Raw genomic sequence first — 13738 nt, 5'->3', positions numbered from 1 at the left:
AGGGATCCTCAAATAAGACTTCAGGGAACACATTGCTGAAAACATTAAGATCACCGACCAGAAGCTCTTCAAATATATTAGCAGCAGGAAACCATCTAGAGAGGCAGTTGGGTGACAAGGGAGTCAAAGGAGGATAAGGAAATTGCAGAGACACTGAATGAGTTACTTGCATCAGTCTTAGAATCATAGAATCATAGAAGAGTTGGAAGAGACCACAAGGGCCATCGAGTCCAACCCCCTGCCAAGCAGGAAACACCATCAGAGCACTCCTGACATATGGTTGTCAAGCCTCTGCTTAAAGACCTCCAAAGAAGGAGACTCCACCACACTCCTTGGCAGCAAATTCCACTGTCAAACAGCTCTTACTGTCAGGAAGTTCTTCCTAATGTTCAGGTGGAATCTTCTTTCTTGTAGTTTGGATCCATTGCTCTGTGTCCGCTTCTCTGGAGCCGCAGAAAACAACCTCTCTCCCTCCTCTATGTGACATCCTTTTATATATTTGAACATGGCTATCATATCACCCCTTAACCTCCTCTTCTCCAGGCTAAACATGCCCAGCTCCCTTAGCTGTTCCTCATAAGGCATCGTTTCCAGGCCTTTGACCATTTTGGTTGCCCTCCTCTGGACACGTTCCAGTTTGTCAGTGTCCTTGAAGTGTGGTGCCCAGAACTGGACACAGTACTCCAGGAGAGGTCTGACCAGAGCAGAATACAGTGGCACTATTACTTCCCTTGATCTAGATGCTATACTCCTATTGATGCAGCCCAAAATTGCATTGGCTTTTTTAGCTGCCGCGTCACACTGTTGGCTCGTGTCAAGTTTGTGGTCAACCAAGACTCCTAGATCCTTTTCACATGTACTGCTCTCAAGCCAGGTGTCACTCATCTTGTATTTGTGCCTCTCATTTATTTTTTTTGCCCAAGTGCAATACTTTACATTTCTCCCTGTTAAAATTCATCTTGTTTGTTTTTGCCCAGTTCTCTAATCTGTCAAGGTCTTCACAGTGCAGGATGTTGGACACACCCCAGGGCCTGAACTAACTTTTGCAGAAGGTGTGTCCTGGAAAGACAGATAGTAGTGAGGAGAGGTCAAGTTCTAGGCCTAGTAGTCATTAAGTATTCTTGTGCTTGAATCCTGCAAGCTGGTTTCCCACGGGTTGGCCACTGGGAGAACAGGATGCTAGAATAGATGGGTCATTGGCTTGATCTAGCAGGCTGTTCTTCTACTCAAGGAACCCAGGAGGTAGTTGGCAGGACCAGAAGCCCACAGCAGGGTGGTGTGGGAAGGGGTGATCTCACCAAGAGAGATGCTGATGAGTGGATGGCCTTTTCCCTTTCAAGAAAATGACCTTTGCCACCCCGGGAATATTGACCCAACCAGCTGCAGCAACTCGGCCCCCAAACAAGCCACAGGGACTTCCAGATACTGTGATTATTGGGCACTCATCCTGATTAAGGACAAGAAGGACCACTTCTTCCCATATCAACCTACCTGGTCCCCCTGAGATCATCTTCTGAAACTCTCCTTTGTGTGCCTCCTGCTTGAGAGGTCCGGATGGTGGCAGCACAAGAACGGGGCCTTCTCTGCAGTGGCTCCCCGCCTGTGGAATGCTCTCCCCAGGAAAGGTCGCCTGGCACCTTCATGATACACCTTTAGGCACCAGGCAAAAACATTCCTTTTTAACCAGGCTTTTGGTTGATTTGATTGACATCCTATGCCCTTCCCAGCGGAGAGGTGACGGTGGTTTTCCTTGCTGCATCCCCTTTGCCGGGTTGCTGCGCTGTGGGAACCACCGCTTGAGGCTTCGTTTGGCTGCTGGTTGGGCTTTCTGCCTTTGGCTTGGAGGGACTCAGAAGTTGAACATACCTGTGCTTGGAAAATCCCTTATTTTGGCTGCTGATCCCTTATTTCCAAGGTTGCTGGTCCCTTATTTTCAAATCTGTAAGTTGACAGCTATGCCTTCCGCGCAGTGGGGAGACCCCCGGGGGAGAAAAAAGAAGAGCAGCGTTTTGCCTAGGTGCCTTTGGAAGCAACAGTTGGGCAATTGCAGAGCCCCAGTAATGATTCTCAGTATCATAAAACATAATTAGAAAATGCCTGGGATGCCTGTGGCAGAACCCTCGCTCAGTGTCAGGGAATGTGGGTAGGAGAGAGAAGCCCGCCTTTTCTGGAAGGCTGTGGGTGTATAAGGGCTGGCGGATGTATTAAAAACTCCTTTGCGAGCTGGTCTGGGTCTCGAGATCTCGCATTGAGGACTCTTTCGGTGAATGTTAGGTTCACGTGAGGTGTGTGTGTGTGCGTTAAACAGGCAAGGCTGAGTTTCATAGCTCATAAATCCCTGTAATGGGAAACCTGTTGACATAGCCTGCCCAGGAGCCCTGCTAATGTTACACAGCTACGCTTAGTGCCCTCCAAGCCAGCTCCCTCCCTCTCTGTGCATCAACGATGGTCTGAGGCTCATCACACAGAGCCACCCAGGACCAGCAGCCACGAGTCAGGCCTGGGTGTGCAATAAGGTAAAGGTAAAGGGACCCCTGAGCATTAGGTCCAGTCGTGGACGACTCTGGGGTTGCGGCGCTCATCTCGCTTTATTGGCTGAGGGAGCCGGCGTACAGCTTCCGGGTCATGTGGCCAGCATGACTAAGCCACTTCTGGTGAACCAGAGCAGCACACAGAAACGCCGTTTACCTTCCCGCCGGAGTGGTACCTGTTTATCTACTTGCACTTTGAGGTGCTTTTGAACTGCTAGGTTGGCAGGAGCAGGGACCGAGCAACGGGAGCTCACCCCGTTGCGGGGATTCGAACTGCCGACTTTCTGATTAGTAAGTCCTAGGCTCTGTGGTTTAACCCACAGCGCCACTCATGTCCCTGGGTGTGCAACAGCTGCAGTGAAAAAAATGGAAACCTGAAGAAATGGGATGCAGGGGAGTCTTCCAGGAAGATTGGGCCATCTAGTCCAACCCCCTGAGCTACAATTCGCACTCAGAACTCAGGGCTCTCCGTAGCCAGATGACCTCCCAAGTGTGACTTGGAGTAACTGGAAGATGGTTGGGCTTTCTCAGTTTCAAAAGGACTCCACACCAGTGAAGGCAGAGAGTGGAGTGTGTGTACCTTTCGAAAGAGGGTTTGGGTAGAAAACCTTCCATGAAATTGCATCGCAGTTTCCTAGCTCCTTTCCAGACAAAGCACAGCCGATTAGATGAGGCACCAAAATTGCCGGCAAGTCAGGGGGCAGATTGTGGCTCTTGAGAACCTCATGACACAGCCTCTCCTTTTCAGGATCTTTGTGAACCGGAGTCTGGCGCTGGAAAAGATCAAATGTTTCGGCTTTGACATGGACTACACTCTCGCAAGTAAGTAAGAGGCCGCCAGAAAACAAGCTTGCTCCATCTTCCATGTGACACAAAGGAGACGGGGAACAGAGCCCTGTGCATTTTAAGCTGAGGAGCCAGGTGATAAAAGTTGTGCCCCATGATGGCTAAAAACTCTTGTTTTTATACTTTATTTTAATGCTTCCTTTCTGAATCACTTTGAGCTACAGTGGTGCCCCGCAAGACGAATGCCTCGCAAGACGGAAAACCCGCTAGACGAAAGGGTTTTCCGTTTTGGAGGTGCTTCGCAGGACGAATTTCTCTATGGGCTTGCTTCGCAAGACGTCTTGCGATTCCTGGGGGTTTTTTTCCCGCTCCCCACCCCCTTTTTCTAAGGCACTAAGCTACTAATAGCCTTTTAGCAGCTAATCCGCTAATCCCTTAAGCCTTTAATAGCCGCTAATAGCCGCTAAACCGCTAATAGCACTAATCCGCTAATCCGCTAATGGGGTTGCTTCGCAAGACGAAAAAACCGCTAGACGAAGAGACTCGCGGAACGGATTCTTTTCGTCTTGCGAGGCACCACTGTATTTTTGTGAAAAAGCAACTAATAAAGGGGGGATATACCGAGTCCTTGGGGGGTGTTGGGCTATCAAAGCCAACCCCCCATTTTTTTTCTTATATCAAATACTAATACTAAATGGTTCCTCCTGTTCAGGGGCAGTCTACCTCTGAGTATACAAGCAACAGGGGAAAGTTAGCCCAGCTTGGGTGCTCCCAAGGGCACCTGGTTGCAGTTCTTGTCCACAATGCATAAATACTTCGTTTTGATTGCTTTCTAAAATTTGCTTGTTTGTTTATTTATTATTTCATAAAATGTTTGCACCGCTTGACTGTAGAAAACATCGAAGCGATTTCCAAAGAAGCCCCCAAACAAACAAAACACACACATACACAAAACACAACACTAAGAAAATTAACAATAATTGAAGACATTAAAATAACGATAGACTAAAAAATAATAATTGTTTAGGCTTGTTCATAGTTCTTTGACACAGAATAAAAGTAGAATCCAGTTGACTCTAGAATATGCAAAGCAAGATGATGAAAAAGAATTTGAGGATATTGACAAATACAGAAGTGCAAATGGAAGTTTGCTTTATTTAGCAAACATATCCAAGCCTGATAAAACAAATGCAACTAACGTACTTAGCAGAAAAACGTCCAAACTTATAATGAATGCTTCCTTTAAAGTATCCTAAAACACGTTTCATTGCATTCCAATCTTGCTGTATTGGCTTGGACATTTTCCTGCTAAGTACGCTAGTTGCATTTGATATGTCCGGCCTGGATATGTTTGCTAAATAAAGCAAACTTCCAATTGCACTTCTGTATTTCTCAATATCCTCAAATTCTTTTTCATCATCTTGCTTTGGATATTCTAGAGTCATTGGAGTAATCATTGCAAAGGGGGAAAAAGACCACCGGGCTGTATTTGATAGATGGGGCCCAAGATTTCCTGAGTTTGCTTTGCAACTTTTTTTGGGGGGGGGGGCAGTCAGACCAGCCTGCAAAGATAAAGCCAGGAAATGCCTCCTCCAAAGGGCCGGATTTAGGTTTGATGAGGCCCTCAGCTACTGAAGGTAATGGGGCCCTTTATATGTCCAGCTGTCCTTGGTCAACAACAAATTGTAGCTGTTTTTTGTGTTGAATATATATGCTATATGGTAATTTATGGACCTAATAGGTATCTAAAGCCATTTGGACAGAACAAAATATGTATTTTATCAAAGTAATTGTTGAACTGAAATACAATTAAGAAGTACAGTGGTACCTCGGGTTACATACGCTTCAGGTTACATACACTTCAAGTTACAGACCCCGCTAACCCAGAAATATTGCTTCAGGTTAAGAACTTTGCTTCAGGATGAGAACAGAAATTGTGCTCTGATGGCGCGTCAGCAGCAGGAGGCTCCATTAGTTAAAGTGGTGATTCAGGTTAAGAACAGTTTCAGGTTAAGTACGGACCTCTGGAACGAATTAAGTACTTAACCCAAGGTACCACTGTAAGAAGTATATTAATAGTGAAATACACACTGTTGCTGTATGTAGGTTTTACTTTATTTGTTTGTTATCTTATATTTTGGAAATGTACATCCAGGGTTTTTTTCCCCTTTGGGGCCCCCAAGAGCGCATAGCTGTCAAGTGTCCCTTATTTGAAGGGACAGTCCCTTATTCCAGCGCCATGTCCCTCTGCTGTCCCTTATTGATGGATGTCCCTTAAATGTCCCTTAAATGATGTCCCTTAAATTTCAAAGGAAGCAGCTCCTCTCCCTCCCTCCCTGCCGGCCAGGGAGGAGGGAGGCTCCAACTGTGTTGCTTGGCTGTGTTGCTCACCCAATAAGAAGTCTAAGAACGACTGGGGGGTGGAGCTTGCATGCCTTGTGTGTGGCTAGTTAATGCAAGCTGAGGGGGGTTTTGAATACTGGACACACGTGCTCCTGCAAACTTTGCAGTGCAAAGCCAGGCCGGGGAGCCATCTTAAGTTGAGGCTGCATAGGCCTTGTGGTGCATGTGATTCAGATTCTATTCAGTTGAACCTCTGGTTACAAAGTTGGTTGGGCAGTGTTCTCGAAGCTACCAGCATGAGTTTGACCAGACTGCAGAAGGACAGGAAGACTGGAGTGCCTGGAACAGGGGAGGCTGCATGTCCCTTATTTTGGCTGCTGGTCCCTTATTTTCAAGGCTGCTGGTCCCTTATTTTCAAATCTGTAAGTTGACAGCTATGAGAGTGTGGGGCCTTAAGCTATAGCTTGTTTAGCTTATCTGTAAATCCTGCACTGCTCCCCAAACTGCCTTTTGCCTCTGCAGTGTACAAATCTCCAGACTACGAGGAGCTGGCTTTTGAGCTGCTGCTGGAGCGCTTGGTGTCCATTGGCTACCCCCATGAGATCCTGGAGTATAGATACGACCCCACTTTCCCCACCAGGTAAGGGAACAGCGATGCCTTGGCAGCCCAGAGGTGGACAGGGGAAAAGGACCCACCCTCCTCATGTTACCGGAAAAATCCGAGGGCTCCCTTGGACAAAAAGTAAAGACACCAACCAGAGTAAATTGGAGCAAATCAGCAGCCTGTAGGCTTGGCCTTTATTGAACTGTTGCAGCAGGGTGTTCCCCTCACTCGCAGGAGAGAGGAAAGACACAGAAAATGGTGTGCAAGACCTTATAAAAACTTTTGAAATTCCCCTCCTCTAGGTCAAGCCCACCCCCAGAAACATCATGCATACATTACAGAAAGGAGGGGTTGAGGGAGGAGTTGTGGTGGTAACCTGAGTGTCCTGTCACCTGGCTGGTTCCCTTCTACCCCTCCCCATGAGTCATTTTCTGAAGACAAAAGGTAGTCGCAGTTTCCTGCCTCCTGAGGGAAGATCTGATCATTGTCCTTTGTTCCAGTCTGTGCTGAATCCACTCCCATATGCAAGTTCTTTGTGATCTTGATTGTCTTCTGTCTGGGATCATCAGGGTTGGCATAGCAACTGGGCAGGGCTCCTGTGGATGTGCTGGTATGGTGAAGGGATTATGGCGCCCTGTATCAACCTTCCCCATTTTGTAGTCTTTCCTTCATGGAGTAAAATAAAAGTGGAACAGTGCAAATCCGATGTATGGTTGATTTTCTATGAATTTATAACAGAAGTGTAGCATATGTAGTGTGTGAGTGTGAGTGTGTGTGAAGTTTGTACAAACTGAATGATGGGGGGGGGGTGTTTCCTGCTACACTCACCCGCCCTCTCCTCTTCCTCAGGGGCCTCGTATTTGATGCCATGTACGGGAATTTGCTGAAGGTGGACTCCCACGGGAACCTGCTGGTCTGTGCCCACGGCTTCCGCTTCCTCAAAGGGTAGGTGACGTCCTCCAACACAAGCAGGACCACATAACACCAGGGACCACATAACACCTGTCCTGAGAGACCTGCATTGGCTCCCAGTACGTTTCCAAGCACAATTCAAAGTGTTGGTGCTGACCTTTAAAGCCCTAAATGGCCTCGGCCCAGTAAACCCGAAGGAGCGTCTCCACCCCCATTGTTCTGCCCTGACACTGAGGTCCAGCGCCGAGGGCCTTCTGGCGGTTCCCTCATTGTGAGAAGTGAGGTTACAGGGAACCAGACAGAGGGCCTTCTCGGTAGTGGCACCCGCCCAGTGGAACACCCTCCCTTCAGATGTGAAGGAAATAAGCAGCTATCTTATCTTTAAAAGACATCTGAAGGCAGCCCTGTTTAGGGAAGTTTTTAATATTTAATGCTGTATTGTTTTTAACACTCGATTGGGAGCCGCCCAGAGGGGCTGGGGAAACTCAGCCAGGTGGGCGGGGTATAAATAATAAATTATTATTATTATTATATTTACTCTCTTCAGTCCCCACCAGCTGTGGGCTTCTGTTGCTCCCCCAAGAAAAGCAGTCAGCCCTGAGAAGCCCCAAGGAGAAGGTCCTCTTACGTCTCCTGGGATGTGGGGGGGGACGGGACTTTCCTTCCTCTGAGGTTTTTAAGAAGACCATCTGCAGGGATTCTTTAGCTGTGGTTCCTGCATTGCAGTGGGTTGGACTGGATGACCTTTGTGGGTCCCTTCTGATTCTGTGATTCCAAAACATAAAAATAAAGAAGGTCCTTTCGAACCTTCGGACCTCCTTCCCTCCCTCCATGGGTTCCATTTCCAAAAATGTAAACTTTTTTTCTGCATCTTTTACCGTTACCAATCTATTTATATATATATATAATGTTAATTTTTTATTTTTTATTATTTTTTACCAACAACCAAACCACAGTGAACCCCCCCCCCAAGGCGGCTGATACATTGGGTATACATAATCAATAATAACATATTCAAATCAACCATATGTACAATTTTATATACGTTAACACTCTTCCATCCACAAGGTTTGTTTAACTTTTAACATTTTAATTGCCCCAAATTGTTCAAACCTACCCAAATAATTCAATATCTTCTCAAACCAATCCTCCTCTTTCTCACTGACCTGAAACCATTTCATTCTGTGTATCTTCACAGTTAGATATTCTAAAATTATAATATTATCCAGTTTTTTCCTCCATTGGTTCACCCCTAACTCTTCTGCATTTTTCCAATTATTCGCTATAACCTGTCTGGCTGCAGTTACCATCAGTTTTACCCATTTACATTCCTCTTTTGTTTTTAACTCAGTGCTTCTCAGACTAATAAGAACCAATAAAATTGTGGGTAGGAAGGTGGGAATATCTAAATTAATGGTTCTTATCAATCTGTCATATTAACCAAAGTTCATTTCAATTTACAGGTGTCAACTGTTTACAGTGATCTTTTAAGTATATTACAAATTTCTTCCAGTCTTTTAAGAAATACTTGGTCTTCCTGGTTTCTGATCTTTCATGTCAGTCTTGCCATTTCTGCATATTCCATCAGTTTGGTTTGTCATTCTTCTCTGGTCGGTACTACTCCTTCTTTCCATCTCAGTTATACTGGGCAGAGGCCATATACCTTGACAATATCAAATCCATAAAATGGGATTCTCCCGTGACTTCCCTCTGCCTCCCCCCCCCCGGTTCCTTAAATTTTCTTTTCAGCTGCGTATCATTTCTATTCCAAATTATTATTATTTTTACCTCAGATTTCCAGTACTATTTCTAAAATTACAAGTGTTTCTAAAATCCTGCCAGTGTATTAACCTGTTTACAATACTTTTGAAAATGCATAATAAACATTTCCCATTATGTTTCAAATTTCTTGTCATCTTGATTCCTGAGCTTTCCAGTTGGCTTTGCCATTTCAGCACAGTTCCATTTACTTGGTTTCCAAATCTTCTTTAGTCGGGACTGCTTCCTCTTTCCATCTTTGCGCTAACAATATCTGGGCAGCCATCATAGCATACATAAACAATCCCCCCACCCCCTGGTCTTTTAGAATCTCTGCTCCTACAATACCTAATAAAAAGGCTTCTGGTTTTCTTTTAACAAAGGTTACTCTAAACATTTTTTCATTTCGTTATAAATTGTCCCCCCCCCCCTTTTTAACCTTCCTACATTCCCACCACATCTGATAAAACGGTACCCTCTGTTTCTTTCCATTTCCAACCCTGATTAGGTCTTCTTCTATACATTTTTGTTAATTTAACCGGGGCTAGATACCATCGCGTTCATATAATTCTCTTTCAATAGAGAATTTCATATCTGTCTTCCAAAGCCTTTCCCAACCCGTCATTAATATGTTATGTCCCACGTCTTCCGCCCATTTTATCGTGACGCATTTGACCTGTTCCTCTTTGGTGTCCCACTCCAAGATTGTACATAGATGGGTCTTTCACCTTCCCTCTGTGGGTTTTCCTACAGCAAGGTCACCAGATTTTTTCCAATGAATCCTGGGACACTTTAATTAATTAATTAATTACTACACATCCAGGACGGTGATGCTGCAGCGATGGCGGTGGCAGAGGGGCCACCACCTTTTGAGTTGTTGGTTCTTTGGTGGTGGTGAAGTGGTGCACAGTGGGTCAGTCAGGGCTCAGGCAGCGCGATGCCTCCCTTCCCATCGGAGCAGCCCCAATCCCATTCCTACTTGCGTGCAAGCAGAAGGGGCAGGGATCCCTCAGTTGGGAAGGGAGGCTTCACACTGTCTTTCGGAGCAGCCCCATCCCAACTCCTACTTGCGTACAACTCCTACTTGTGTGCAAACAGGAGGGGGAAGGGATCTCCCTTCCCATTGGAGCAGCCCCAATCCCATTCTTACTTAGAATCATAGAATTATAGAATCATAGAATCATAGAATCATAGAGTTAGAAAAGGCCACAAGGGCCATCGAGTCCAACCCCCTGCCAAGCAGGAAACACCATCAGAGCACTCCTGACATATGGTTGTCAAGCCTCTGCTTAAAGACCTCCAAAGAAGGAGACTCCACCACACTCCTTGGCAGCAAATTCCACTGTCAAACAGCTCTTACTGTCAGGAAGTTCTTCCTAATGTTTAGGTGGAATCTTCTTTCTTGTAGTTTGGATCCATTGCTCTGTGTCCGCTTCTCTGGAGCAGCAGAAAACAACCTTTCTCCCTCCTCTATGTGACATCCTTTTATATATTTGAACATGGCTATCATATCACCCCTTAACCTCCTCTTCTCCATGCTAAACATGCCTAGCTCCCTTAGCCGTTCCTCATAAGGCATCTTTTCCAGGCCTTTGACCATTTTGGTTGCCCTCCTCTGGACACGTTCCAGTTTGTCAGTGTCCTTCTTGAACTGTGGTGCCCAGAACTTGCATGCAAGCAGGAGGGGGCAAGAATCCCTCAGCTGGGAAGGGAGGCTTCACACTGCCTTTCGGAGTAGCCCCATCCCAACTCCTACTTGCGTGCAAGCAGGAGGGGGCAGGGATCACTCAAGCCGCGCAATGCCTCCCCTCCCATCGGAGCAGCCCCAATCCCATTCTTACTTGTGTGCAAGCAGGAGGGGGCAGGGATCCCTCAGCTGGGAAGGGAGGCTTCCTGTTGCCTAACTGAGAGATCCCTGCCCCCTCCTGCTTGCACGCAAGTAGGAATGGGGAGGCTGCTCCAATAGGCAGCATGAAGCCTCCCTTCACAGCTTAGTTACTGGGGTCAGGGAAGGTGGAGGCAGCCCGGAAGCTGCATCTTAGAGCCCCTGCGCCACCATCATGTGGGGACTTCTGAGCAGCTCCTGAAGCCAGCCAGAGCCAACTGCTCCGGGCTGCTGAGACTGCCGCCGCTGCGTTTCCCGGGGACATTAGATGAAATCCGGGGACGGAATTTGTCCAGGGACTTATTCACAAATCCGGGGACTGTCCCCGGGAAAAGGGGACATCTGGTAACCCTATCCTACAGGGCCAGAGCTGGCAGTCACCTTCTCAGGTGTGATCTTGGCGGTAGCTTCAGTTTGCCCCTTGGAAAGCTGTTCTACCTCCCCCCCCGCCAGCACATTCCTGCCTTGCATTGTTCTGATATCTGGGATGGTTCTTTGCCCTCTACTGCACCCAGGCCTGGGCAGGAAGGAGAAGGGACTCATGGCAAGGTCACTCCCTGCCCCCCTGTCTCCCCAGGGCTTCCCAAGCTCTGGGCACCCAAAACACCAGCCGGGCATTTGCTTGCTCTGAACCAAGAACCCTTTGAGGTGTGTCCAAAGGGACCATGCTCTCACAGTGGCCAGCCAGGGAGTCGGAATTCTGCAAGCAGGATTTGAACTCAAGAGCAACGCTCCCCGCTCCTGTGTTGCTGGTATTCAGGAGGAGGCAGAACACAGCTCTGGTGGCCGCCAGTAGCCCTCTCTGCCATGAATCTGCCCAATCCAGGAGGCTGGATTGCTGCCTTTTCAGGATCAAGGCCCCATACCTCCCCTCTTCCAGGGTCGGCCAGTTCAGATAATTGGCGTCGCTTTGCCTTTGAGTTTGCCCCCTTCCCTGCCAATTTCCCTGCCATTCTGAGAGCAGAACCAGCGCCCTCTTTGCCCTCCCTGCCAGCAAGATGCCCCTGCTCTTCCTTTCCCCACCAAGGTGCCCCCCCTCTGTTTTTGTCCTTGGAACAGGCTGAGAATAGCTTTTGCAGGCGATCCAGCCTGCAGGAGGGGGAGGCTGCAGTTGGGGGGGGGGGATAGTTCCCAGCTGCTGTCATGATGCTAAATCCTGCGCAGATGACTTTCCCTTTCCTATAGCGCGGATACTTCTCCTTCCCTAAGTGCCAGGCTTATTGTCCCCGGATTGCACCAGCTCTGACGCCCCTCCTGATGCCGCGGGGCACAGATCCCTCTTGCCTGAAACTAGGACAGGGTTGGGCAGCTGGGGGTGCAAGGAATTGGCAGAGAAATGGGGAGGCCCCAAATTAGACGTTGGTCCGAATGCAGGCAGAGCCTCAGTCAGTTGGGGAAAGCTGGGCTGCAAGGAGGCCCAGCTGATCACTGGGAAACAGGAAGAGACAGCGTGGTGCAGTGGTTAAAGTGTTGGATTGCGACCTGGGGGACCAGGCTTCAGTTCCCCACTGAGTCACGAAGCTCGCTGGGCGTGATCTTGGGGGTTAGTCCCTGCCCCTTGGTGCTACAGGGGAAAAGGTGGGATGGAAATAAATAAATAAACTTAAAAAGGCGATGGCAGCCAAAGCGGAGGACTTTCTGCTGCCCCCCATGGTATGGTGAGCCGAACAGGGTTTCGGTGGGTCCAGAGCCAGCTTGTCACTCACCTGGCATCAGGTGACATCAGGTGTAGGGTAGGTAAGGGACAGCTGCCAGGGAACCACCTGGCCGCACAAGCCTCCCCCCCTGCCCCCATCACGGCTTTCAGCAGGGAGCAGAATGTCCACCGGAGGTCAGGTGGTTGACAAGTGACCCATAGGTCAGTGATTAACTGGAACCCTAAGGTACATCACTGCCAAATGACGGACAGGCTATTCAGGAGGGTCGCACAACACATAATTTAATTTTCCGCCGTGGGGTTTAGAAAAATTCATGGAGAAGAATGTTATTTATTATGTTACGTTACTATCTGTGATTATATATGATGATAAGGGACGCGGGTGGCACTGTGGGTTAAACCACAGAGCCTAGGGCTTGCCGTTCAGAAGGTTGGTGGTTCGAATCCCCGCGATGGGGTGAGCTCCTGTTGCTCGGTCCCTGCTCCTGCCAACCTAGCAGTTCGAAAGCACGTCAAAGTGCAATTAGATAAATAGGTACCGCTCCAGTGGGAAGGTAAACGGCGTTTCCGTGCTCTGCTCTGGTTCGCCAGAAGCAGCTTAGTCATGCTGGCCACATGACCCGGAAGTTGGGTCCCTCGGCCAGTAAAGCGAGAAGAGTGCCGCAACCCCAGAGTCATCCGCGACTGGACCTAATGGTCAGGGGTCCCTTTACCTTTTATATGTTGTTGTTTAGTCGTGTCCGACTCTTCGTGACCCCATGGACCAGAGCACGCCAGGCACTCCTGTCTTCCACTGCCTCCCGCAGTTTGATCAAACTCATGCTGGTAGCTTCAAGAACACCATCCAACCATCTCATCCTCTGTCGTCCCCTTCTCCTTGTGCCCTCCATCTTTCCCAACATCAGGGTCTTTTCCAGGGAGTCTTCTCTTCTCATGAGGTGGCCAAAGTATTGGAGCCTCAGCTTCAGGATCTGTCCTTCCAGTGAGCACTCAGGGCTGATTTCCTTCAGAATGGATGCGTTTGATCTTCTTGCAGTCCACGGGACTCTCAAGAGTCTCCTCCAGCACCAGAATTCAAAAGCATCAATTCTTCGGCGATCAGCCTTGTTTATGGTCCAGCTCTCACTTCCACACATCACGACTGGGAAAACCATAGCTTTAACTATGCGGACCTTTGTTGGCAAGGTGATGTCTCTACTTTTTAAGATTTTATATATGATGATATTATTCTCCTCCATGAATTTATCTAAACACTGTGGTGG

At 48.0% G+C, this 13738-nt stretch overlaps 1 protein-coding gene across 1 annotated transcript in view; it reads left to right on the top strand.

Annotated features, from left to right (window-relative positions):
* LOC310683721 (cytosolic purine 5'-nucleotidase-like) overlaps positions 1–13738 on the top strand; it is a 49198-nt gene that overhangs the window by 9266 nt on the left and 26194 nt on the right. Inside the window, exons 3-5 of the mRNA XM_083454044.1 lie at positions 3280–3353; positions 6183–6300; positions 7114–7209. Coding sequence (XP_083310170.1) covers positions 3280–3353; positions 6183–6300; positions 7114–7209 — 288 coding nt within the window. The remainder of the gene's footprint in view (positions 1–3279; positions 3354–6182; positions 6301–7113; positions 7210–13738) is intronic.

The sequence above is a fragment of the Podarcis tiliguerta genome (genome assembly GCF_965153285.1).
Source record: "Podarcis tiliguerta genome assembly, chromosome: 8".
NCBI lineage: Eukaryota > Metazoa > Chordata > Lepidosauria > Squamata > Lacertidae > Podarcis > Podarcis tiliguerta.
The sequence above is the reverse complement of the archived record's forward strand: the minus strand, read 5'-3'. Positions and strand labels throughout refer to the sequence as shown.